The 26,922-nt window shown below is 35.2% G+C and overlaps 3 protein-coding genes across 3 annotated transcripts; all 3 read left to right on the forward strand.

The window, feature by feature from the left end:
• The first annotated feature begins 10,902 nt into the window (after nucleotides 1-10,902).
• On the forward strand, nucleotides 10,903-13,513 carry CYP87A2 (cytochrome P450, family 87, subfamily A, polypeptide 2). The gene is made up of 9 exons (XM_008240593.2): nucleotides 10,903-11,136; nucleotides 11,250-11,571; nucleotides 11,662-11,811; nucleotides 11,937-12,188; nucleotides 12,279-12,368; nucleotides 12,509-12,587; nucleotides 12,688-12,794; nucleotides 12,947-13,074; nucleotides 13,179-13,513. Exons 1-9 carry the CDS (start codon nucleotides 10,943-10,945, stop codon nucleotides 13,306-13,308), a joined length of 1,452 nt encoding a protein of 483 aa, XP_008238815.1. The 5' UTR covers nucleotides 10,903-10,942; the 3' UTR covers nucleotides 13,309-13,513.
• Nucleotides 13,514-15,175: 1,662 nt separating this feature from the next.
• On the forward strand, nucleotides 15,176-15,853 carry LOC148915179 (B3 domain-containing protein At2g33720-like). Its single transcript, XM_089041230.1, has one exon. It carries the CDS (start codon nucleotides 15,176-15,178, stop codon nucleotides 15,851-15,853), a length of 678 nt encoding a protein of 225 aa, XP_088897356.1.
• Nucleotides 15,854-23,912: 8,059 nt separating this feature from the next.
• On the forward strand, nucleotides 23,913-26,564 carry LOC103337445 (cytochrome P450 87A3-like). The gene is made up of 5 exons (XM_089041231.1): nucleotides 23,913-24,097; nucleotides 24,198-24,519; nucleotides 24,933-25,166; nucleotides 25,261-25,350; nucleotides 26,433-26,564. Exons 1-5 carry the CDS (start codon nucleotides 23,913-23,915, stop codon nucleotides 26,562-26,564), a joined length of 963 nt encoding a protein of 320 aa, XP_088897357.1.
• The last annotated feature ends 358 nt before the right edge of the window (nucleotides 26,565-26,922 follow it).

A 26,922-nucleotide genomic window follows, 5' to 3' on the forward strand; every position in this document is an offset into this window, starting at 1 on the left:
TTATTAGGGTAACAGCATGCGGCTTACTTCACTCTGTTCATTTTCAGTCTTTTAGTTGGTTTATTCTTTTGTTCAGCCGTGGTGTTACGGTCACACTCAAAATTTATCTTCTCTGGTATTAAATGACAATTTTGGAAGAAAGAATCCTAGCTGAAAGAGACTGAGATTGCCTTTGTGTCTTTGCCTAATAGTCTGTTCTTTATTTCTTTCTCCATGATACTTTGTTGGCGGGCTGTGAAGAACAAAATCTCAATAAAATGAAGCAGGAGATTTTCCCAAGCCCAGGCCATCATAAACCCTAGGTTTTCTTTCTTTCTATTGAAGATGGGTCGTCAAGTGCATGGCATAAATGGCCACATGGGTGCCAGTCATTATCAATTATATCATCCATGGGAGAATGGAAGAAACAAATCAAATTATATGCATATGTTGGATTGTTGGCTGACAAATTTCCAAAATTTAGCCGCCAAAAGAGGAGGGCTCTAATTCATCACTGCTGACACCATGAATTCTATTCTTACCATATTTGTATACCAAAATTTATATACTATATGATATGGCAGCTGATATGTACACACCACATCAGCTAATTAATACTTTTTATTTATTTATTAAAATATACTTTATTAATTTAATTGATGTTACATATGATATAAACATATCACATCATATGATATAGAAATGAGGAATAAAAATGTGGAAAGTGTTGTATTTGAGATAGTAAACTTTTCCATAATTAGTTAGTCTTAATCCTCAAAAAAGGTCAACTCTTTGACATGGTTAGTGGGCCATCACATTTGAAAAAGATGGGTCCAAGCCCATTTTAGTTTTTTTAGTATAAGCGATTGGGGAATGGGGTTTATATAAATATTCGTCAGGTGCCTAAGAGTTTCGAATCTCTGCCTACAAGAGTGAAAGTAAAAGAGCTCAACTAACTGAACTATACCCCACTGATAGCTCATTTCATTTTCTAGAAATACACTTTTTGTATAAAGTATTGAGATACACTCCAAGTTCCGACCAAAACAAATAATATTAAGATGGCACCAAAAAATAAAGAGATGCCAATAATTCAAGTGTTATGAATGGGGAAGATAATAAAAAGGAAAATAACTATTTTTTCCATCCTATTCTCAATAATAAATGGGCATTCATGGTGTGACAATCTTAGCTCAACGTGCAAAATAGCATGTGCTTATATGATTTTGGGGGCCCATTTGTTTTTCTAAAGGAATTTCTGAAGTCTTTCATATATGAATAATGATATTGTTCAATCATGGGTTTTGGTCCATGTTGTAGAACACACAAATTGTCTGCTTTGACAACTTGGAAATGGGACCATAGTGAAAGAGCAGAGTATGCGTGAGGGTCACGGAACAAGTATAGTTAAAAATTAACATGTTTTCAAAAATTAAAAACTTATTATCAAATTTAAACACATGCTATTTGTTAATTACACTGTTCTGCCACCCTGAATTGCAAAGCATGAATAACCCCACAAAAGTTTTTCACTCTATTGGATGTTTCACATTTAATCATTTCGAATTATATATCCGAACATATTCTCTTGTAAGATTAATTAACAACTCAATAACTGACTGTGAATTTAGACTATCGATCGAGTTAAATATATGATTCAAAATACCATGAGCTTACTATGTGGGTTGAATTTGGTCCACATAGTCCCTTAATATGCAAATATATATAATATGCTAAAAGGTCAGGGTTAAGCAAAAGCTAACTCTATCTGATCATATATCCCGTCTCAAGGAACATGTGCCCTTCATTGTAGCTGAATCAAGAAACCGTTGAATACATGAACTTGAACCACTAAAAGCCAATAGCGACCAACGAATGGAAATTGGATTGTTTCACAAGGCAAAAGCTTGTATATTTTCAAACCCTACGAGCTGGTCATGTTTCTTAGGCCCTTGAATTTTGATAGATCAAATCATAAATGATGATTATTTATATTCAGCTTGCTTAGCTCATCACCTTCATTAAATTTTAAATTAACTAAGACCAGTAGAGTGAAATGAAGGTTATTTGAGGCGATGTTTGCTTTCACTAGTAAAAAAAGTGGCAACAGTCACCATTATTTGGTGACATTTGTGGTTGTAACAACAGACATTAGTCACCTTTTTTGACTTTTTTGGTGACTAAAAAGACTTTTAGTCACCTTTTTTTGCTCTTTTTAGTGACTAAAGCCTTTAGTAACCCTACAACAGCAACCAAATGTCACTAAATAATGGTAACTGTTGCCACTTTTTTTATTTTTTTATTTATATTTTATTTTATATATTGTGTTTGTGACCTTTTGATGCAAGAAATATAATAAGTGGAAGAAATTAAGAAATGACAGTCAAATATTATGTTTTGTGTATGCATGTGAGGATGAAACGTAGGAATATTTGAGTCAAGAGATTGTGCTTGGTATATATAAGAAATGAGGCATTCCTACTTCCTGCAAATTATAGTTTGATACATATGCAAAAATAATTCATTAAAAACATCAAAAGAAAAATCTATACACATATGTCAACTTGTGATTAGTAAGAAAGTATGAACTCCTACTTCGAGAAGAAGGAAGCAAGTATTTTCCATTGAGAAAATTGAAACTATACATCCTCGAGTGGAAAATTGGACAAATTACGGGGACTACAATGTAATGAGGCGTTATACATGTTTGTGTGTGCGTGTGAGAAAAGAGACTTACACTTTAAGCTATGCTGAGCTTCTGAGACTGAGAATACTGTAGAACATCACAATTATCGAGTGATATTGTATGGTCAAGGTGGGGTTCTTATTGATTAAATCTCTAAACACATGGATTAGATTAATTGTCTGATTACCCCACTCCCGTTATATGGGAGTAGTAGACCCATAGAGCACTTGGTGTTTTATAATCTCCTGATTATTGGTTGATATGCAAAAATTAATGGAAAGCTGTCATCGATTAACGCCAGATTATTTATTAATACATGATTTAGGAATTTTCACGTAGTTTATAATAATTAATGTACACACGCATGTACGCGATACGATCATTCACTAGCCATGTGTATACACGTGCATGCATATATGCATTAATCCTCACTTACCAAACAAAGAAGCTATCATCAGATCCCTTCAATCTCATTTTATTCTTAGTTAATTAGCTCTTCTGACAATTAATTGAATTGTAATCCAACTGGGTTTCTTGCTTAATTACATGTCATCAAATCATAATTAACACATGATACGTGCTGGTGTACGGGGCAACTTGAGAGCACAAGTCGGTGTGAATCATAGAGGCACAAAATCTAACTGGTTTTATGGCTTAATCACATGTCATCGAATCATAGTTAACATACATATGTATCAGTCTTGTTTGGGACTGCTTCCAGATGGATTAAAAGCGATTTCTAACAAAGTTGGGTAAAAAGAAACTTTAAAATGCTTCTAAGTCATAAAAGTGCTTTTTGGAGAAGCACCTAATATGTGCTTTTTCAAGATCAAGAATCACTTCCAAGTTGTTTTTAAGAAGCATTTGAATATTTAATAAATATCTGAACAAACTTCAACTAAAAGCGCTCCTTGCAAAAGCACTAATGGGAAGAAGTGCTCCTTACAGAAGTATTTCCAAACGAGCTCCAAATTTATTGCTTAATAATATCATTTTGGGTTATTTGTAGCAATGATCCCTCAATTATACTCGAAGTTACATTTTGGTCACTTAACTGAAATATTAGTTGCAGAGGTCACTCAATTGGGTGTTATGTTGCACCATTAGTCCCTACCGTCAAGTCTATGACTTTTTCTGTTTAAAATGATGACGTGACAAGCATCTTTTATATTATTGATGGACAAATGTGACTTTTCAATTAGGATTCTTTGTAGAAATGATCCCTCAACTATACTCGAAGTTACATTTTGGTCACTCAACCCCAAAAAATAGTTATAGAGGTCACTCAATTAGGTGTTGTGTTGCACCATTAGTCTCTACAGTTAGAGAGACTTGATGGTATGGACTAATGGTGCAACACAACACCCAATTGAGTGACATCTGCAACTAATATTTGAGTTGAGTGACCAAAATGTAACTCCGAGTATAGTTGAGGGACCATTGCTACAAATAACCCTACCATTTTTTAAGACGTACAAATATATACCACTTTATTGTTAATCAGATATAGTTGACAACAAGATAGGATTTTATGCTTGTAGCATGTTAATATAAGCTAGAATTAAAAATAGAGACTTGCAATACTTGGTGATGTTTGGCTCGTTTGGTTGAATATATATACTTTCTGGTTGAAGAATTGTGAAACCCCATATTTTTAAATATGTATATTAATATTTCATAAAATTAATTATTTATAATTATTAGTTTTCAAAACTATATATATTAGTTAGTTGTATTGTAAGCTATGTGAATCTAGCTATAGCCTATCAAACCTCATTGTATGACTTTAACTATAGCAATTCATTTAATATTTATTCTATACACACAAAAGCTTTTAGAAAGGTATTGGTGCTCACTAAGCTTTCTCTTAAGTGACGTGTTGCATTAGGGAGTCTTCAAAAACCAATTGAAGCATGAGGTGTAAGAACAATAGATATTCTTATATGTATAAACTTAATTGGCAAGTGCTCACTAAGCACTCTCCATAGCCAGCACCTAAGGATTAATTAGGGTGGTAGTTTACTTTCAAGCCACCCATGTAGTACTCTATAACTCCCTAGGATGTAGTCTAGAAATCCCTAGGCTAGTTTTGTGGCACAATGTTAAGCTTCATCTATATATTTTTTTGCCGACTGTAGCTTACTATAAATAGCCTTACCTATAGTATGGTCTATATTATCATCCTGGAAAGGCTAAAATAGTAGCTGATGCTCTAAGTAGGAGTACACGTGGATTTGTAGTAGGACTACAAATTCATAAATGGAAGATGATGAATTGTATTCAAGATTATGATTTACATGTGAACGTACATGAGCATGGTGCTTATCTTTATAACTTGGTAACAAGACCAGCTTTGTTAGAAAAATTTGTTGAAAAACAACAAGAGGATAACACCTGTAAATCAATTCAAGAACATATTTTGAATGGAGATAAAATAGAAGAGTGGACCTTTCATGAAGAAGATGGTTTAAGGTATTTAGGTAAACTATATGTACCTGAAATTCCAGAATTAAGGAATGAAAATTCTTCATAAAGCTCATTACTCGTCCTACACTATTCATCCATGAAGTACAAAAATGTATCAGGATTTACGTCGTCAATTTTGGTGGAATGGTATGAAGAGAGATGTAGCCATTTTTGTATCAAAATGTTTGACCTGTCAACAAGTGAAAGCTGTACATCAGAAACCTGCTGGCCCTCTTCAGCCTTTACCTGTTGCACAATGGAAATGGGATCATATCACAATGGATTTTGTCACAGGTTTACCACGATCACCAAGAGGTAAAGATGCAATATGGGTTGTTGTAGATCGTTTAACCAAGTCTGCACATTTCATATCAGTTAAAACGACAGATTCCACAAAGACTCTTGGGAAATTATATATTCGAGAGATAGTGAGATTACATGGAATTCCTATTTCAATTGTTTCTGATAGAGATTCAAAGTTTACTTCTCAGTTTTGGGGTACTTTGCAAAAAGCATTAGGATGTCAATTGAATTTTAGTTGTGCATTTCATCCCCAAATTGATGGACAATCAGAAAAGACTATTCAGATTTTAGAAGATATGCTAAGAGCTTGTGTTTTGGATTTTCATGGAACTTGGGAAGATCATCTTGCTTTGGCAGAATTTGCTTATAACAACAGTTTTCAATCCAACATCGGAATGGCACCATATGAAGCAGTCTGTGGTAGACCATGTAGATCACCTTTATGTTGGGCGGAAGCAAGTGAAACTGTGTTATTAGGACCTGATCTGGTACAAGAAACAACAGAGAAGATCAAAACTATCAAACAACACTTGCTTACAGCTCAGTGCCGACAAAAGAATTATGCTAATAGAAGAACAAGGCCATTGAAGTTTAATATTGGGGATCATGTATTCCTTAAAGTTTCACCTCGAAATTGAGTTAAAAGATTTGGAAAGACTGGAAAATTAGCCCCATGATTTATTGGACCTTTTGAAGCACTACAACGGATTGGGGAAGTAGCTTACAAGTTAGCACTACCACCTCAATTTTCGAATGTTCATAATGTGTCTCATGTCTCTATGCTTCGAAAATATGAACCAGATCCAGCACATGTTTTAGATTGGGGAGAACTAAACATAGATGAGCAATGATCTTTTGAGGAAAGACCAATATGGATATTTGATCATAAAGAACAAGTGTTGCAAACGAAGACTATTCCACTAGTCAAAATTCTTTGGTTACATGAAAATATAGAAGAGGCTACATGGGAATTAGAAGCTAAGATGAAAGAAAAATATCCAGAACTTTTTCTTGAATCGAGTAAGTTTCAAAATTTCGAGGACAAAATTTCTTTTAAGGAGGATAGATTGTGAAACCCCATATTTTTAAATATATATATTAATATTTCATAAAATTAATTATTTATAATTATTAGTTTTCAAAACTATATATATATTAGTTAGTTGTATGGTGAGCTATGTGAATCTAGCTATAGCCTATCAAACCTCATTGTATGACTTTAACTATAGCAATTCATTTAATATTTATTCAATACACACAAAAGCTTTTAGAAAGGTATTGGTGCTTACTAAGCTTTCTCTTAAGTGACATGTTGCATTAGGAAGTCTTCAAAAACCAATTGAAGCATGAGGTGGTATGTTTTGGTATGAGGTGTAAGAACAATAGATATTATTATATATATATATATAAACGTAATTGGCAAGTGCTCTCCAGAGCCAACACCTAAGGATTAATTAGGGTGGCAGTTTACTTTCAAGCCACCCATGTAGTCTATAACTCCCTAGGATGTAGTCTAGAAATCCCTAGGCTGATTTTGTGGCACAATGTTAAGCTTCATCTATATATTTTTTTGCCAACTCTAGCTTACTATAAATAGCCTTACCTAATAGTTCTTGAATCATAGGTTCTTCAAAGTTGTGTTAGTTTCTTAAAAATTCGAGAGTGAAAACTAAGTGTGATAAGATTTTGGAAAAACTCAACTAGGAGTTGTACAATAGCTTTGAATTTGAGGTAGGGGTTTTTCTTGGGGAGATTTCGCATACATTGATTTAATTAAATATTGTAAATACTATATTATGCTTGGTAATATTATTTGATTATTATTGTAAATCCTATATTATGCTTGGTTATATTGTTTGATTGTTATCCTTGATATTGGATGTATACGTGTTGTCAATTATCATTATAATTTGATTAATTTTGACATATATATAAACGTGTTGTCAGTGGTGGTTGGAATTTTTGGGTTGATAAAAAAAATTATGGAAAAGAGGATAATGGGAAGAATCTTTTGTGTAATTGAGTCTAACCATTGTAAGGACCAAGTTTAGGCGAGCCCGTGCACAGTAGATTAGGAAATCGGCGGTATAATTGTGATTGAGTGATTTGGGCTTGGAGATCAATGGTGTAGACAAGATGACTAGCAAAAGGGGAATTATGGGATGATTGAAATGAGTATTAGTTTATATAATGGGGCATTCAGAATCACAGTGGTAAAACGCATGGTATGGGACATGCTGATTTGCTTGCCCTATTATATAGATTAACGGGTTAGGTAGAATTGAAGTTCATTCATGCATTGCATAAATTGTACATTATAAATCTCACTAATCACATAAGACATAGGACCCCTACTGAGCATGTGATGCTCACCCCTTATTGAATCTATTGCAGGTTTTGAATCTGAAGTTTAGTTTTTGCTGAACAAACAAGAAGAACGGGTTATGGATAGTTTTGAGTGTTTTGTTGAAAGTTTGTTACTTTCTTGTTATTTTGCTTGTAATAGTACAATGTAAATTACTTTGTCTTAAATGGAAGTTTATGTTCAATCTTCATGTTTCTTGATATTTAAATTTTTAGTTTTAGTTTTTCTTTTACCTCACATTCCCAAATAGAAAACTTAATTTATGGAAGAATATGATAGCTAGGCTTGGCTTTTAATCCATCATTTTATTTTCTCATACAATTTGGGGTAAAAAGGCAGTTTCATAATTTTGACTCCTATTCTTTGCTGTTGCTTCATAATGCATTCCCAATGCGCACGGTAGAGACAAAACAACATCTTTCTCCTCAATCTCTCCTTCTCGAGTAACTCAAAACCCAAACATCAAGTAACAAATAATTTTGCTCTTTAAACTCTTTTTGTGTTAGACTCTTAATATTAAAATTATACACTAAAATAAGAATTCACTTGATTAACAATTCAGATTAATAATTTAATAGTGAAAGATATCATACTACGTGGAATTGGCAATTCTCGATCTTTGAAGAGATATTTAAATTTAGAATAATATCGAAATTGTCTGAATTTGTTATGTTGTCACAACATCGATCCAAATAAAGACATTCAGATATAATTCTATATATTGAGTAATTTTAGTTACATGTCTACCAATAGCATAAGAGAACATTAATACTTAAATTTGGCGAATCAGATTTAAGTTGATGAATATATTGTGACGTTTTCTAGAGTTTAAGCTAGAGATGCTTGTACTATTTGTTTGACCATTCTTGATTGTTTCTTCCAATTAACCCCAAAGAAGACCAAAAGAAAAAACTTGATGTCCAATCACACCACACAGACCTACAGGTTTAGTGCCAGTGTGCCACCCTGTAATTATAAACAAACCATATGGATCATCTTACACCGTTCAATTGGTAGACAAAATGAGGGCGGGCGGTGAGGTTAATAAAGATAATTGAAACTAAACATAAGAGATCTCTGGATGTGGACGCTTTGGATTGGGTTCCCACCAGCACATCCTTGCCGTTGTAGAATCAAGACGGGTAGGACCCCCAAAACACCCAAGTCCTCCCACCAAACATGAGATCATTTTCCATGTTAAACAAAACAACAAATTGAAAACCCTTTAGTTTTTTAAGAGAAGTGATATTGCGATGAAGGATAATATTCGTAATTTTCTAAAGTTTTTAAGTTGAAATTTTTTAACTTAAAAATCTAAGATAATATGCCAACGAGATCTAATCTAGTGGAAAAAATCATTGACTTACATATCAGCGATCTCAGGTTCGAAATCTCATGACAACTTGAAAGTGTATTTGTGAGAAACCTCACTCACGCTTATAGTTTAGACTATCGCTTGTATTATAAAATAATATATAAAAAAATCTAAGATAACATAAATCTTGAACTCATAGCTAGCAAGCCCTTTCATACAAGCCCGTGCTAAGTAGTTGAGTAATCTGTGTCATGCTATCTTGTATGGTCTGCAAATCTGAAATGTTGTCAGCAGATGGGTTGAGAGATGGTTGATTAATGTGTTTACCGAGTCAAAAGAAAAACAAGAAAACCTGGAGACAAGGTTGGAGGATCTCCATACTTATGTTTTCAAGCCCTAAGCATAGCCTAATAAGCTCCATTAATTGATGTACTTACATGTGAAATTTCCCTCCTATACTATGGTGACATATTGGACTAACATATATTTTATAATGTAATTTGCATATAATTGTGATCATGATCCACAGTGACCTACACCTGCATTTGTGGTTGTAGTTGTTGCATCCCATTTAGTCCGTGGCTCAATGGGGCGGTGCTCTATGTGTCCAAATGGGTCAATCTCATCAGCTAGCTTAGCACACCTACTCTTAAAAATTCTCATTATGAATTCATGGTTGTTTACCATTGATTGGATGTGAGTCGAACCTAAGACCTACTGAACGTAGCACAATATTAGTCAAACCCAAAATCTGCTGAACTTTTAACACAGACTTAGTCAAACCCAAGATCTGCTGCACTTTGAATATAACACAAAGTCATCAAGTTAGAAAAGGATTATGATACGAATTTCATACAAAAGAATAATCGAAAGCATAAATGGTAGTTGCATTAACATATAGGACACTCTATTTGAGATCAGAATTGATGTAGGCATTAAGATTCAGTCCATTTGAGATCACTATTGATGTAGGCATTAAGATTGAGAGTTTGACATTTATAGTATTAGACTAAGGCAAATATCTAGGAAAAGATCTTATTCTAACAAACAAAGAAACAAAGAAAATGAAACTGAAACTGCAACATCATACATAGATACTCTGGTATTTAGCCTAGATATTGATAAGATTTCAGATGTTGGTAAAACCCAATAAGGTTTTGACATTTCCAACATGAAGTTGGTTTCAGATGCTTAAGCTTATAATTAGGCATATACTGTGAACCTCTATCTACTCAAAAATCTAGGGAAGTGTCCTGTTCCTGCAAAATCTCCTTAAAAAAGGCCAGAATTCTGCCCTATCAAAAACCACAACTCATTCAGCAAGAGAGAGAGAGAGAGAGAGAGAGAGAGAGAGAGAGAGAGAGAGAGAGGAAGCATCCTGTGAGGTTCATAGTCATGCAAGGCTCTTTCTTCAATCCAATTTTATAGAGGGCGTTGACAAAGGGTAATAAGTGTCCCTCTAGACAGAATTAATCTAAAATAATTTATTCTATCTCCAACTAATATATCATTTTGCAGCAACCAACTTCACAAAACAAAGAGAATAGCTGAAATTTATTATTATTATTCTGACAAGTTGTAAGTTTTGGCCAGTCTATTTAAGAAGATCTCCTAATGGATGCTCAGATACATGCCAGCACTTCCTTCTCCTCTCTGTCCATTCTCTCCACTCAACATCTTCTCATTTCAAGTAATCTCATTTCTTTTTCTGTCAAAAAACTAAGTGCAGCATATAAATATATATATATATATATATATATATATCTGTTGTGATCTTCAGTTCAGCTAATCTCCTCTTGGAAGTTGAAGTGCTGATAGTTTGGCAAATATGTGGGCTTTGTGCCTTGCAGCATTGCTTATTATAAGCATTACGCATTGGGTTTATAGGTGGAGAAATCCTAGGTGCCATGGAAAACTTCCACCAGGTTCAATGGGATTGCCACTACTTGGAGAGACCTTACAGTTCTTCACTCCCAACACCTCTTCTGATATTCCTCCCTTCATCAAGAAAAGAATGAAAAGGTGATATTTCTGATAATTAAACAGCTGCTTCTTCCTTGCCATCTTCTAATTCTTCTTCTTGGTTCTTGTTTTCTCATCTTCTTTACATGTGTTCTGCATTTTGGACTTTGCAGATATGGACCAATTTTCAGGACTAATTTGGTGGGAAGACCAGTTATAATATCGACAGACCCGGATCTGAATTACTTTGTGTTCCAACAAGAGGGAAAATTGTTTCAAAGTTGGTACCCAGATACCTTCACAGAGATTTTTGGCAAGCAAAATGTTGGTTCCTTGCATGGGATTATGTACAAATATCTCAAGAACATGGTGCTGCATCTCTTTGGACCCGAAAACCTTAAAAAGATGATCCCTGAAGTTGAACAAGCAGCTCTCAGCAGATTACAACAATGGTCATGTCAGGACATTACAGAACTAAAAGATGCAACTGCAAGTGTAATTTTCAGCCTAACCTTTCTTATATTTGATAAAATTTCACTAGAAGTTAATATCTTGTTTGAAGTCTGATTAATTTGGTCTTTGCAGATGATATTTGATCTCACTGCCAAAAAACTTATCAGTTATGATTCAAATAAGTCCTCGGAGAATTTAAGGGAAAACTTTGTTGCATTCATACAAGGATTGATCTCCTTTCCTTTGGACATCCCTGGAACAGCTTATCACAAATGTTTACAGGTAATTGCATAAGTATCATTCACAACACTTGTTTCTTGCTTTCACAAGGCCAATCAAAGCCAAAAGTTCCATTTTGAAAACAATCAAGTATGTTCTCTTGTTCTTGACCTTCAACAATTTCTCAGGGTAGGAAAAACGCAATGAGAATGCTGAAGAACATGCTGCAGGAAAGACGAGCAGAGTCCCGGAAGCAACCGGTTGATTTTTTTGATTATGTTCTTGAAGAACTTAAGAAAGAGGGAACAATCCTGACAGAGGGAATTGCTTTGGACTTAATGTTTGTGCTGCTTTTTGCAAGCTTCGAAACAACTTCCCTAGCTATAACATTAGCCATGAAGTTTCTTTCAGACCATCCTCTTGTGCTAAAGCAATTAACGGTACGAAAACATTTCTAACCATGCTATAGATTTCAACATCCTCATTGTCACCCCTCCTAACAAGTTCTTAACATTTACATCTTATGTCAGAAAGAGCACGAGATGATTATAAAGCAAAGGGAAATTGCTGATTCTGGACTTACATGGAAAGAATACAAGTCAATGACATTCACATTTCAGGTGAGTCTCACTCTTTACACTTTCAATGCTTAAAAGCAAAATGTTGACCCAAAAAAAAAAAAAAAAGAGATGCAAAATATACAAAATATGTTCATACCTCTGTTGAACAAAGTAAAAAATTGATAAATTTTGACTTGCAGTTCATCAACGAAACGGTTAGGCTGGCAAATATAGTTCCCGGTATCTTTCGCAAAGCAGTGAGAGAAATAAACTTTAAGGGTAAGTAGAAATGACACATAGTATTGTTTTCAACTATAAAATAAGTTTCAACTATGAACATCATCCTAATTGGACTTGTCATGCCAATTTTGTTGTGCAGGATATACCATTCCAGCAGGCTGGGCAGTAATGGTTTGTCCCCCAGCAGTACATTTAAACCCAGGAAAATATGAAGACCCTGTGGCCTTCAATCCATGGAGATGGGAGGTGAGTTTCAATATTATATCAGACAATGCATTTTTCTAGCTTACCTGCAAGCTGCTAAGTTCCATAAAACTAATTGATCTTGGCTTGAAAATCTCCTAACCCTTTGTCCTTACACCTCAGTTGTTTGTACTAAAAAGTAACTTCCAATGCAGGGAGTAGAAGTAAGTAGTGCATCAAAACATTTCATGGCTTTTGGTGGTGGCATGAGATTCTGTGTTGGGACAGATTTTACTAAGGTGCAGATGGCTGTGTTTCTTCATTGCTTAGTTACAAAGTACAGGTAAGAAAGCCCAGAAATCAAAGAGAGAGAATAGGAAAGAGAGAGGCAAGGAGACAGAAAGAGAGAGAGACTAATAACATTTTTTTGCATCCAAAATTTTTCAGGTGGGAAGCAATCAAAGGAGGAGATATAGTTCGAACTCCGGGTTTACAATTTCCAAATGGTTTTCATGTTAAGATCATGGAGAAGGATACAAGGAACAGAAAACAGCATTATATAGCTGCAGATGCTTAAACCAGAAATGTTAGTAGGCAAGTCATTTGTATGGCTAGAGAGAGAGAGAGAGGCACAGGAGATTTTTTTCCAGCTTTACATATTTTGCACCAGGATTTTTATTTCTCTCAAGCTGCAAAGAGAAGAAAAGCAATTATGTACAGAGAACATCACATTTGGAATATGTACAGAGAAGAAAAGCAATTATATCATGTTCTCTCCACAAACAAAGACCAACCCATATTTTTGTTTGGGATCACATACGAAGTTTTATGCTTCTACACCAATTTTCTTCCTCCATTTTTTTTTTTTCTGAACAATGTTTAGTTGTGTAAGGGTGGAAGCAGAAAAGAGAAAAAAGAACCGTTTAAAGACAAATGTAGAATCCAACATATAATACATCTTATCAAAATGAGGATACACTAGTAACATTCTGTGTGAAAATGCATCTTCATCATCATCATCACCTTTTTCTTCTTCTTTATTTTTATTTTATAATTTAAATAAAAACTAGACCCAAGCATACCAAAAGAGAATAGTTCTACCATTTATAATTATAATTCTTACCAACTTCTTACTTAGCCCATGCTTGTGCCTGGCTTAATGGGACATTATGAAGATAATAATAAAATATTATTATTTATACGCCTAAGTTGTTTGGGCCGCTCAACCCAAATTTGTACAATTTGGGCTATTTTTTCTTGTTGTGGGCTATGGGCTTCTCAGCCTAAATATGTGATTTTTTATGATCGTTTAGGATGTAGTCCCTCTTTTAGAATTTTATAGTGAGGGTTTTGTCTAAGATCTTTAGGTGATCTTATTTCTTAACTGTTGGATCAAATTAGATAGTCATTAGATCAAATTGATTAATTTGATTCAATTGTTAAGAGATAAGACCTCATCTAAGGGCCTAAAATGACTCCCCCTCGCAAGACCAATATTTAGACGAAAACTTCATATGGTTTTGTCACAACCACTTAACATTGGTGCATCAACTATGAAATATCGCCTTGTCAAAGAAAAGGAAAAATGTAAATATTCTAAATATTTTAACATTTCAGCCACTCTAGCTATAATGCATAATATATATATATACTAGTTTCTCGATCCGCACTCATGGGAATATCATGTCTTTTATTTATTTATTATTTATTCTTATATATATAAATTTTTGTTGAAGATAAAAATAGTTCTTAATGATGACAATTTTGAGTAACTTGAAAATTTAACCATAAGTCTAGAAGATAAAACTTATGATCCCATTTTGATAATACTTTTTTTGTTTTTTGTTTTTTTTGGTATTTTCATCAATACTTCATGTATTTTAGAAAACTTGTAACAAACCAAAGCTTTCAAACTATTACTTGAGCATTTCTTGGTCCTTTCTATAAATTTGAAATTCCAAAAAAAAAAAAAATTGTGAAAAATATGATGATCTTGTGGCCCTCAATCCATGGAGATGGGATTTTGTTGTAGCTAATATTGGCAAGCAAAGCCTCTTTACCATTTTATTATGAATCCTAAGCTGCACTGAAGGTTAAACCAAACCCAACAAGGAAACGAAACGAAACGAAACGTTTCCTGATTAAAAAGGGTAGCAATGTATCCTTTTTCCTAACCCCAAACGGATATAATAAAAAGCCTTAACATCTAAACCAAACCCAACAAGGAAAAGCAAGTTCCCTAATTGAAAAAGGATGTTTCCAAATCCCAAACTGATATGCTACAAAAACCTTATAAATACCCACAAATTCTTGCACTTCTTGGCAATTTCATTCCAAGCAGCATCAAGCACAAAAACCCATCTCTCCGTTTCTCCCCAACAACTAGAAATCATCATTTGATTGCTCTGTAGTTTGGTTTTCTTCTATTAATTTCAGCATTAACAATGGAGGAAGAAAATGAGCTCTCAGCACTCCTAGCCCTAAACCCTGGTCGTGCTAGTAGCAGTGCAAATCCTTGTCCACTACCAGTTCAAGTTTCCACTGCCCTCACTTTGTGTGATCCAACTTGGAATTACAACACAAACCAGAGAAAAGCAGAGGAATTCCACCCTGCTCCTCTCAGATTTTCCGCATTCCCTCCTAATCCGAAACACAAGAAAATAACGAATAATATGAACAAGGAATTAAAGAAGAAGAAAAGAAACCAAGTAGTGCCGGAAACTACGCTGAGTCCACAGCCTCAGGATCACGGGCCTTGGAAAATCAGGAAGAAGCTGACAGCAAGCGACCTTGGAAGCTGCTCAAGGCTACTAATGCCCAAAAAACGGGTCATCGACCATGTTTTGCATTACTTGGATGACACGTTTGCCGAAAGGGTTAAGAGTGGAGAGGGCATAGAAGTTATAGTGGAAGACTGCGATACAAACACCAGGCATCACATGACTTTCAAGCTTTTGGGGTCGGCCGAGAGTTACGTTCTCAATGGAGATTGGAGACTAGAGTTTGTGCGTAGGAGAGGCTTGGAGGAGAAGGATAAAATTGGGCTTTGTTGGGATACCTCCAAATCCATGTTCATGTTTTCTGTTCTTGAAAGGGCAAGGCAATCCCAGTTACCTGCTTGATCAATTTAGTGGGTCTAGATTGTTGAATTTGATTGAGATTTCATGATTAATTTCCTGAATTTGCAATTGTGATCAGAATTGTAACTAGCTAGATAGTTTAGTTACCTTATTAATTCCTCAGTTTGACACATTAGTTGTAACAGACTTTTTTAAGTACAAGCGATTGTCTAAGCTACTGTATAAGGACGCAAGCACACTACCCCGTGCAACTTGTTTAAACCAAATATGCCTATTGTAATAGATTTGGTTTCACAAAGTTTAAGTTGTTTTATTTTGTTTAAACCAAGTATGCTTATTGTAATAGATTGGAAACTAAGTATGTTACCCTTTAGGCTCTGGCGGATCTAGTAAGGTGCAAGGAGGTGCAGCTGCACCTCCTCGCCGGAAAAATCATTGTAGGTGCTTCAAATTGCCCCTTTGCTCAAGTGGTGTATAGATTACCTTATTTCCATTTTCAACATTTAAGTAAATGTCTTTGTCCTTTACTTTTATTTATTTTTATATTACTCCATTTACTTAAGTTTACAATGTAAATAAGGAAGTACCCCCCATTTGGATTCAAATAAAAATACTAGAAAATCAAATTTCCACCAAATCAAAATATGAAAATTCGGTTTTAGTGCAAAATACGATTTAGGCTAAAATGATGGCTCATTAAGTCAATATATACTTCATACTAAAATCCCATAAAATCAAGTTTTCTTATTTGATGTGTAAGGAATAAAAGCCGCCAAAAATTATCTTGAGAAAATGATTATTCCGAAAAACCATTTTTCATACTTAGTCAATATTGCACCTCCGCTAAAAAATTTCTAGGTCCGCCAGTGCCTTTAGGGTACCCTACAATTTTTTTTCCAATGATCCAAACCATCTATTTTTTAGGTCTTCATTCATAGACCATCCTTACAAAAAATTAGACAAATCAGAAACCATTTCGACATCCAATTGTGTCCTACAAAATCAATGAACACGGTGCTTCAAGAAAATACTAAAATTTCAATAAATCAATTGAATCGTCAAATGATATCGGATTCAAGTGATTTTTTGTAGAAATGATCTTTGAATGTGTATCTACAAAATAGACGGTTTGGATTAGTGAAATACAATCCGGAGTGGGCCCTACAAGGTGTCCTTCAGATAAGCTTATTTGAGGATCCTCAATGTAAGCTCTCTGTGTATATATATATATATATATATATATTATATATCCAAATGTTCATCATGATCATCTTACAAATTTTGGAATCTCACAAAAATAAATAAGTCTAAAATTTAATAAAAAGTAAGCACAAATATTATAATTACTAGCCCCTTCGCATGTGCCAATTAGTTTTCTTTTTTCTTTTTCATTTTATTTTTAGAATTAAAAAAAGATAACATGGGTAGTTAAAGCATCCACAGTAAGGGGTGTATAATGGGGTGTATATTAAATATATACCCTTTGTGATCGGAATCACCTATAATGGGGAGGTGTAAACAAGTGTAAATTTGCATCATTACCATGATATGCAAATTTAGATGTACATGTACATCTTTTTTTACATCTCTTGGGATCCAGCTGAAAAAAGGTGAGCTAAGGTGGAGACAAGTTAGCAAAAAAGTTGCTGGACCAAAATTCATATGTGGGCCCATTATTTAGTTGTCATTCCCCAAAAAAGACTACATTGCTGGACCAACAGCTTTAATTTGTTTCGGATGAAATCATATCTTCTCCGAATTTAAATATATATTTTTACGTCTATTTGTTTAAAAAAATAAAATTAGCCTAATACACAAAAAATTAATTTTATAAAGTTAACACAAAATAAAAATTTAACACAAAAACGAATTAAGACCAAAAAAAAAAAAAAAAAAAAGGTCTTTAGATTTATATCTTTCCTATTGGAGCAAAAACTACATTTACAACTCCCGGAGGTGTAAAAGTGGCTTTACACTAGAGCTGGCAAACATGTCATTTTTGCGGGTTACGGGTCGTGTTCGTGTCAACACGACCGTTAAGTTAATGGGTTAGAAATACCAGATCCAAACACGACCCGCACAAATTCGCGAATAACACGACACGACCTGTTATGGCTAATGGGTAGTTTTTCACCCGCTTAACCCGTTTCACCCATTTAAAAAATAAACAATATTTTTTAACAAAATTATTAAATGAATACACCTTAAATTAGAGATATAATAAAAATAAAGCTGAAATCCTTAAATAAGTCTTACACATTATACATTGGCAAACAAAAAAACTCTTAAACAACCCATTATACAACAAATAGATAATTCACTTTCTGCAAGGTAGAGTGTAAATTTTAAATACTATCTTGCCAAAATAGGAACAGCACCAAGTCCACGAAAAATAAACTTTTTAACCATAGCATTTAGCATAACCATATAAATTAGTTCAATTTGAAAAACTCATGTTTTTAGTTGATGTAGATAAAGGCAGACCTTTCCCTCCAGAACCTCCAGCAAGAAAAAGACATGAGATATTGACTATTCATAAGAGTCGACAGATGAGATTCAGAGACAGAAACCCATGATAGAAATTATCAAACAGAATTAATTTCTGGTAAAACATCATAACAGAACCATCTTATGAAATTGCAGATTCTTGACAACTTCAACAAAGAAATGGCAGTCTAGACACGGCAATCTCACTTTGGTACTGATATAATGCATAAATTAAAATTAGAACTCTCAAATGACTTGAGATTTTCATACCTTTTTGTTGGAGAAGAGGAAAGGTAGTTGATGGTTTGGTTTGGATCTACAGACAGAGAGAGCTTTTGTTTCTCTTGAGAGAAAGACAGAGCAGTGGTGGCGTGAGGACATTGAGGAGGGAATAACAGAAGCTTCAATTCAAGCTAGGTTATTTTAGAATAAAAATTACAAAAATGCCCTTTGCTCTTAATGGGTTAACGGGTGACTCGCGAATGATAATCTGACACGACCCGTTAGCTTAACGGGTGACTAACGGTCCACCATTTTCAACCCGACCCATTAAGCTCAACCCAAATCTGTTATTTTCATGCGAATTAGTGTCGTGTTAATGTGTCGTGTCCAATATTGGGTCTATTTTACACACCGAAAATAACCCCCACCCAAAAAAAAATTGTGGATGCTCTTATGTTCCATAAAAGTAGGACTTATTATTTGATTTTATTTTAATTTGTCATTTTTAATATGAAAAATGTGAATTTACCATATTATTCTCATTTAATTAATCATTTTAATTCTTAATATTTGAATTAACCAAGGGCATTTCTGATATTTTGAATGTTTTACCATTCTCTGCATTTTGCTTTATATATATAGATAAACATATATTAGGAAGAATTAGGAGAGGGAGGTTAACTTAGGGTTAAACATAAATATTATAATTATATATTTATTTATAAACATTTATATTTTTGGGTCGGGTTCGAGGACGGGGATGCCAATACCATCCCCACCCCATACCCATAGGGATTTTTCAAGTTCGGGGATCCGTGCATCTGATCTGTTTTGCCCGAAATCCCTTAGGATAGGGGACCCGACGGTAATCGCCTAAACAGGATTTGTGTCATCCCTCCTCCTTACTTGGGTAAAAAGTGAACTATACTAATTACAATTAACAAACAGCTAATTAAGGAATTAGCCTATTCTAGTTTTCACACCAACATAGGTAAATAGGATCTAGATCAAAAGAAGTTTCACAAAAGAAGTTCAATTATCCCTCAAACTGGTTAAAGCATTCGAAGTTCCCCTTTCCTTTTTTGCCAACAGTGTGAAGTTTCTTTGGATACACGTAAAAGAATATTAGAATATATGCTTAATTGCTTGTGAAAGAAAATGTCTGAATCAAACCGGTCACAAAGTGGGTTGGTTTGGCTCGCCTATGCACTAGTTTGAGGCATAAACCAAACTAATTTGAGCCATGATGTGACATTAGTTTGGTCTGGCCTGTCTATTTAACCTCTTCTCATCTTGTAAGAGCAACTCCACCCATTTGCCCTTAGCCATGGCAAGGGGGGGAGCTAGGGCAGCTACTATTCATGTGAATAGTGGTTGCCCTTGCAAAATCCAATTTTGTGTTTCACTCGTTGCCCTTGCTAAGGCATTACTATTCATTTTTTGTTTTATTCACAATTTTTTACCTCAATAATTAATTTGGATAATATTTTCGGATAAGATTTACGGGTTCTTACGAGTCAAGACTATTCATAATCGGATAAAATTTCGGGATAAGATTTTTTGGTTCAAATTTCGGATGAATTTCAAAATTCAAATTTCAGATAAATTTTTTGTTCAAATTTCGAATGAATTTCAAAATTCAAATTTCGGATGAATTTCAAAAATCAAATTTCAGATAAATTTGGGTTCAAATTTCGGATGAATTTCAAAATTCAAAATTCAAATAAATTTGGGTTCAAATTTTCAGATAAGATTTTCATCCAATCAAATCAAGCACATGGCATCTCTATCTTGCCAAATTTTTCTATAAAACCAGAGGCTCACTCATACCTCTCACACCACATCTTTCAATATTTTCATTTCTTAGAGTTTAGAATTCATACTCTATTCATTCTCAATGGAAGAATATAGGAGATGCTTGGAGAGGCAAGAGAGAGAAAGAAAGGAGAGAAACCGTAGAGCCGATGAAATCAATGAGTTGCAGAGGCAAGTTGATGAACAAGTTCTCATAGCAGTGGCAATGGAAGAGGAAGAGAACCAAGGTCGCCGTCGTGGTTCACAAGTCGGCCGTCGGAATGTGATGACATAGGCATTCTCGGGGTAAGAATCTTTTGGAAGATTATTTTATCCCAACTGCTTTGTACTCTGATGTTGATTTTCGAAGGTGATTTAGAATGCAACCCCATTTGTTCAATAAAGTCATGCATGATATTTGCAATTATGATGCATACTTTGTTCAAAAGTATGATGCAACTAGGATTTTGGGCCTTCTTCCGAGCAAAGCTACACCGTTATATGCATGTTGGCGTATGGAGCATCTGCGATCAGTGGATGAGGTTGCCCGAATGGGGAAGTCCACTACGTTGGAGGCTTTGGTAAGATTTTGTGATGCAGTTGAAAATCAGACACCCGGACTACTGCGTAGACCTACTCCTGTGGACTCCAACGGCTTCTACAAAAGCCGAAGCTCGAGGATTTCCAGGAATGATTGGTAGCATCGACTGCATGCATTGGCAATGGAAGAATTGCCCAACTGCCTGGCAAGGTGATTACGGAAATAGAAAAGGCACAAAAAGTATCATCTTGGAAGCCGTTGCTGGCTTCGACACATGGGTTTGGCATGCATTCTTCGGAGTTGCCGGAACCCAAAATGACCTCAATGTCCTGGGTCAATCTCTGGTCTTCAACGATGTTTTGAGCGGCCAAGGCCCCAATATTACCTATCAAGTCAACAATACAGTCTACCAAACGGGGTATTATCTAGCTGACGATATCTACCCAAGGTGGACCATATTTGTCAAATCCATTCCGAATCCCCGATCCCATAAGCAAAAATTATTTGCTACTTATCAAGAAGGATACAGGAAAGATGTCGAAAGGTGTTTTGGCATCCTTCAAGCTCGATGGTTGATTGTTCGAGGTGCGGCCCGTATGTTTGATGAGGAGATCCTCCAAGCATTATGATGACTTGCATCATCCTCCATAATATGATTGTGGAGGATGAGTACGATTATGATGCTGGAGAGGTCTATGAACCGGATCCAATAAACACGGCCTTGACCCGGATTTATGAAAGGCCCATGGGGCCAAATGGAGAACCGTTTGAGCCGGAACCGTTGGTGAGGGACGATCGTATGATGACCCGGATGATAGATCGATATACAGAGATGCAATCTTCGTATATTCATGAAAGCCGTCAACTTAACTTGATAGAGCATATATGGACGGTGAAAGGGAATGAAGATGAATGATGGAGCATAGATGCTTTGGTTATGTTTTAGGCCTTATGTTTTGGTTGTGTTGTTTAGTATTGCTTATGGTTTGGTTGTGTTGTTTTTTTATTTATTATTGTGCCTTGTTTGTAGTTTTTGTTTTAATTTTAATTATGTTTTGTTTGATGTATGGAATATGTTGAATAAAATTGTCTTTTATTGAAGGCTTTGTTTATTAAATAAAGAAATCCAATACAAGTCATTAAGAATTACTACTACTAAAATAAAAAACATGAAGTACACCAACTTTAATAGAAAACAAGAAAAATAAAAATACATAAAAGGTATGCCAACTAATTTAATGGTTTTGATCATTTAACCAATCCGTGTTGCTAGGCCCATCATCCTGGAAAAGTCTTCTTCTCATAACATCCCTTCGTTCTAGCTTCCAATATTGTTTTGTATCAGGGGACATATGGCTTGTATCCATCGCCATAGTTTCCCGATCCCTTTCTCCATATCTTTTTTGCAAATACTCCTTTTCTCGTGCACACTCGGCTTGAATTGCCACCTCCATATCTTGGCGTTTTTGCTCCATTTCAATTCTTATGCCGTTTTGCCTTGCAATTTCCTCCAAAAACTTTGAATTATGATTGCTTGAATTACCCGCTTTCTTTGCCTTCGCAGCCTTTCGCCAATGGGCCTCGATTCCTTTGGATGGGTGAGTCTTCACTCATAGGGGAATCGAGAGGTGAATCGATGTCGCTGCATCACGGAGAGGCGCCTCGCTTAACACAACGTCGGGACCCGTGGGAATAATATTGAAGCGTTTACAATATTTCACCACCTCCCAACATTCATGATGGGTGAATTTTCTTTGCCACCCCCTGCACCAACTACATCTGCTTGAATGAGCTATTTAACAAAAAATGGAAATTGAATAACTATTTAAAATATATTGATATGCAAGTAACAAAATAAAAATAATGGAAATGCAATTAACCTTACAAATAAATTGGAAGTGCAAGAAATATGAAGAAACAATTGGAAATGCAATAAATATTAACAACATATTGAAAATGCAAGAAATATGAAGAAACAATTGGAAATGCAAGAAATATTAACAACATATTGAAAATGCAAGAAATATTAACAAAATATTTGAAATGCAAGAAATATTAACAAAATATTTGAAATGCAAGAAATATTAACAAAATATTGAAAATGCAATAAATATTAACAACATATATATATTAGGACATTAAACTTAATATAACGAAAATTACAAAATACTTACCTCGTTAGTACGATTTTCCCCACTTCTATACAAGTTCATCGCTTTTGCCAAGGCATCTCTCCATTTTGCCATCTCTTTGTTGAGAAGTTTCCACCTACTCGACAATGCCATTTCGATGAGGCGTAGTCCGAATTTTTCAAAATTCGGCATGAATTTTTTCCACATATGGAAAAATTTCATCTCATTGTCTGTCAAGGGACAATGACAAACTCAGAGCCAAGCCTCACACAAAGAAACATCTTCCATGGTGCTCCACGCCTCCGTTTCAATAGAAGAAGCCATAAAAATAAGAAATAAAATTACAAGGTGAAAGAGATGAAAATGTTGAGTGAAGAGTGAAGAGTGAAAAAAATGTTGAGTAATTGTAGAAGTAGAATAAAATGTATGAGAATTGGTGTTGAAAGTGAAGGGTATTTATAGGTATTTATAGGAAAAAAAATCAGAATTTTTAAGTATTTTTTAGTATTTTTTAAAAAAATTTCGATTTTTTTTCATAATTTTATTGCTGAAAATCGCCACCGTTGGATGAAGCTTTGGAATCAAATCGAGCTGGGGCGTACACGTGTCTTCCATTGGGCTAGCGCCGCTGACGCAAGATGCTGTTCAAATTTTTGGCACGCGCATTGCACGCACTAACGGTAAAAAATTTGAATACGATAACGACGCCAGCCGACGCCACCCCGCGTTTTGGACTCGGGCGAACTTGCCTTGGCCAGCCCGGGTTGGTAGGTCCCACCTTCGGCCTGGGCTGCTCGCTGGAACAAAAAATTTTACCCCTCGGCTGGGCTGCACCGTGGACTTGCTCTAAGTGTAACATAATCTTCAGCAAAAGATCACCTCTAGAACTTGGACTGATACTTTGGCGAAAATGTGGGCTCTGTGCATGGCAGCATTAGCTATTATAAGCATCACACGTTGGGTTTACAGGTGGAGAAATCCCAAATGCCATGGCAAGCTTCCACCGGGATCAATGGGATTGCCACTCCTAGGCGAGACCTTACAGTTCTTCACTGCCAACACCTCTTCTGATATTCCTCCTTTCATAAAAAAAAAGGATGGAAAAGTGAAGTTTCTGATACCATATATAACAACTACTTCTTTGTCAATTTTTCAAGCATACTTGTTTTTAATATTCCTTACTAGTATCCTGCATTTTTGGACTTTGCAGATATGGACCAATATTCAGGACTAATTTGGTGGGAAGACCGATTATTATTTCGACAGACCCGGATCTGAATTACTTTGTGTTCCAACAAGAGGGAAATTTGTTTCAAAGTTGGTACCCAGATACCTTCACAGAGATTTTTGGCAAGCAAAATGTTGGTTCCTTGCATGGGGTTATGTACAAATATCTCAAGAACATGATGCTGCATCTCTTCGGACCCGAAAGCCTTAGAGAGATGATCCCTGAAGTTGAACAAGCAGCTCTCAGCAGATTACAACAATGGTCATGTCAGGACATTACAGAACTAAAAGATGCAACTGCAAGTGTAATTTTCAGCCTAACCTTTCTTCTCTTTGATAAAATTTCACTAAAAGTTAATATCTTGTTTGAAGTCAGATTAATTTGGTATTTGCAGATGATATTTGATCTCACTGCAAAGAAACTTCATCAGCTATGATTCAAGTAAGTCCTCGGAGAATTTAAGGGACAACTTTGTTGCATTCATACAAGGATTGATCTCCTTTCCTTTGGACATCCCTGGAACAGCTTATCACAAATGTTTGCAGGTAAACGTAAATCAACACTTGTCTCTTTCTTTCACAAGGTCATATTTCTCCATGGATAGGCAGAAGCTCAACGAGGCATTGAATTAGATCCTCAAAGCTGACTTTAAAACTAAAAAGTTCTGAGAATGTAGTCTCTCCTCTTGGTCTCAATCACTTTCAAATTTTTATGCAGGGAAGGAAAAGGGCTATAGGAATGCTGAAAGACATGCTACGGGAAAGACGAGGAAAGTCCCGAGATCAGCCAAATGACTTTTTCGATTACATGATTGAAGAACTTGAGAAAGAGGGAACAATCTTGACAGAGGATATTTCTCTGGACTTAATGTTTGTGCTGCTTTTTGCAAGCTTTGAAACAACTTCAATTGCTATGACTTTAGCCATCAAGTTTCTATCAGACCATCCTCTGGTGCTAAAGCAATTAACGGTCTGAACTCTCAAAGTGTTACCAAACAGTTTATAATATATATGTAACCTTATAAACATTTTCTATCTTATGCCAGGAAGAGCACGAAATGATTCTAAAACAAAGGAAAAATGCTGATTCAGGATTCACATGGAAAGAATATAAATCAATGACATTCACATTTCAGGTGAATCTTGACATTTTCACTTTCAGTTCTTGAAAGGAAATCCACTCTACCTCTGTTTTACAAACTGAAATTTTCAACTTGCAGTTCATCAACGAAACGGTTAGACTGGGAAACATAGCTCCATGCATCTTTAGCGCAAATCAAAAATGTTTGACAACTATGAAATCATCAGTTCATTTGGTGTGGGTGTAGGATATACCAAGCGTAACACAACGGGTATGACGAGATCCTGTATTGTTCTAGCTAATCTACATAGCTCCATGCATCTTTCGAAAAGCGCTAAAGGAAATCAATTTCAAGGGTATGTAGGAATGACATAGAGTATTGTTTTCCTGTTATAGGAAATCATTCTAATTTGACACGGTCTTATGCCCTCAACCGTATGAGTCACCGACATGTATATGAATGCAATATTGAAGAAATGATTTGATAAATCACCAAGTAAACAAGGAGCACTTGGACTTATCTCCAAAAATATGTAGAAAATTCAATCTATGCAAAACCCCATATCTCAAAACCATGAAAATAAAGACACCCAATTTATTCAAAGCAGTTCTCTCTAGTAAGAGAGAAACCCAATGTCCAACAATTCTATTCAAATGGATTGTCAAGTCCAATATGACTCAAGTCAATAGTCAAAACCAAGAACACAACAATTAAGAATGATAACTTTGATTCAATATACACTAAGGACGCCAAACATAAACAAATAGTATCAATCAGAAATATATGACTAAATGATAATGCCAAACAACCAATCTGTGGCCTTCAATCAAGTCATGGAAAAGATAAAACTTAAATCAAAATGGTCCAAAGAAAGTAATCTCAAGAGATAAAATCTAATCATATTAAAAATAAGTTAAGATAAAAAACTTTGAGAAAATAACTCCAATGAAATCTTATAATATGCATGATTATTCATGATTTACCTGAAATCAGTTTTTAATCAAGTATGCCAGAAATGGGATTATGTGTTGCGCCAAAACTCTAGTAAACGATATTCACACACTAACTCCCAACCTATGCTAAGTCTAGGAAATGACAATAAATTTTGTACTAAAGTTGGTTTGATTAATTTAAAGGGAACGGAAACAAATAGCGCATCCAAAGATTTCATGGCTTTTGGCGGCGGACAGAGACTCTGCGTAGGAGCGGACTTTGCTAAAGTGGAGATGGCTGTGTTTCTCCATTGCTTAGTCACAAAGTACAGGTAAGAAAGAACTAATGTCCTGTAATCAGAGAGAGAGAGAGAGAGAGAGTAACATGTTCACATCCAAAATTTTCAGGTGGGAAGCAATCAGAGGAGGAAATATAGTCCGAACTCCTGGGCTACAATTTCCAGAAGGTTTCCACATTCGTATCCTGGAGAAAGATAACAAGAAACAGCCTATAATTCCTGATACTTGAACCAGAAATGTCTGAGAGGGTAGAGCCACCATATGTGCTTTTAGATAGTGAAGCATGGACCATTGAGCTTGCCCTTCCCTCAGTTTAAATATTTTCTAAAATAAGATTGGTTAGGATTCGGAATTTCTCTGAATGTCCCGGGTTCAGAGCACTATTATGAAATGT

Source organism: Prunus mume, linkage group LG7 (assembly GCF_029339155.1).
Source record: "Prunus mume cultivar Tortuosa linkage group LG7, ASM2933915v1, whole genome shotgun sequence".
In the NCBI taxonomy this organism is placed as follows: domain Eukaryota; kingdom Viridiplantae; phylum Streptophyta; class Magnoliopsida; order Rosales; family Rosaceae; genus Prunus; species Prunus mume.

Excerpts from the sequence above, each read along its gene's own strand:
- LOC148915179 (XM_089041230.1), top strand. The coding sequence starts at position 15,176 with ATGGAGGAAGAAAATGAGCTCTCAGCACTCCTAGCCCTAAACCCTGGT.
- CYP87A2 (XM_008240593.2), top strand. The coding sequence starts at position 10,943 with ATGTGGGCTTTGTGCCTTGCAGCATTGCTTATTATAAGCATTACGCAT. Across the intron at positions 12,189-12,278 it reads TTGTGCTAAAGCAATTAACG|AAAGAGCACGAGATGATTAT; the intron begins GTACGAAAACAT and ends ATCTTATGTCAG. Across the intron at positions 12,588-12,687 it reads GAGAGAAATAAACTTTAAGG|GATATACCATTCCAGCAGGC; the intron begins GTAAGTAGAAAT and ends TTTGTTGTGCAG.
- LOC103337445 (XM_089041231.1), top strand. The coding sequence starts at position 23,913 with ATGGCAGCATTAGCTATTATAAGCATCACACGTTGGGTTTACAGGTGG. Across the intron at positions 24,098-24,197 it reads AAAAAGGATGGAAAAGTGAA|ATATGGACCAATATTCAGGA; the intron begins GTTTCTGATACC and ends TGGACTTTGCAG. Across the intron at positions 25,351-26,432 it reads CAATGACATTCACATTTCAG|GGAACGGAAACAAATAGCGC; the intron begins GTGAATCTTGAC and ends ATTAATTTAAAG.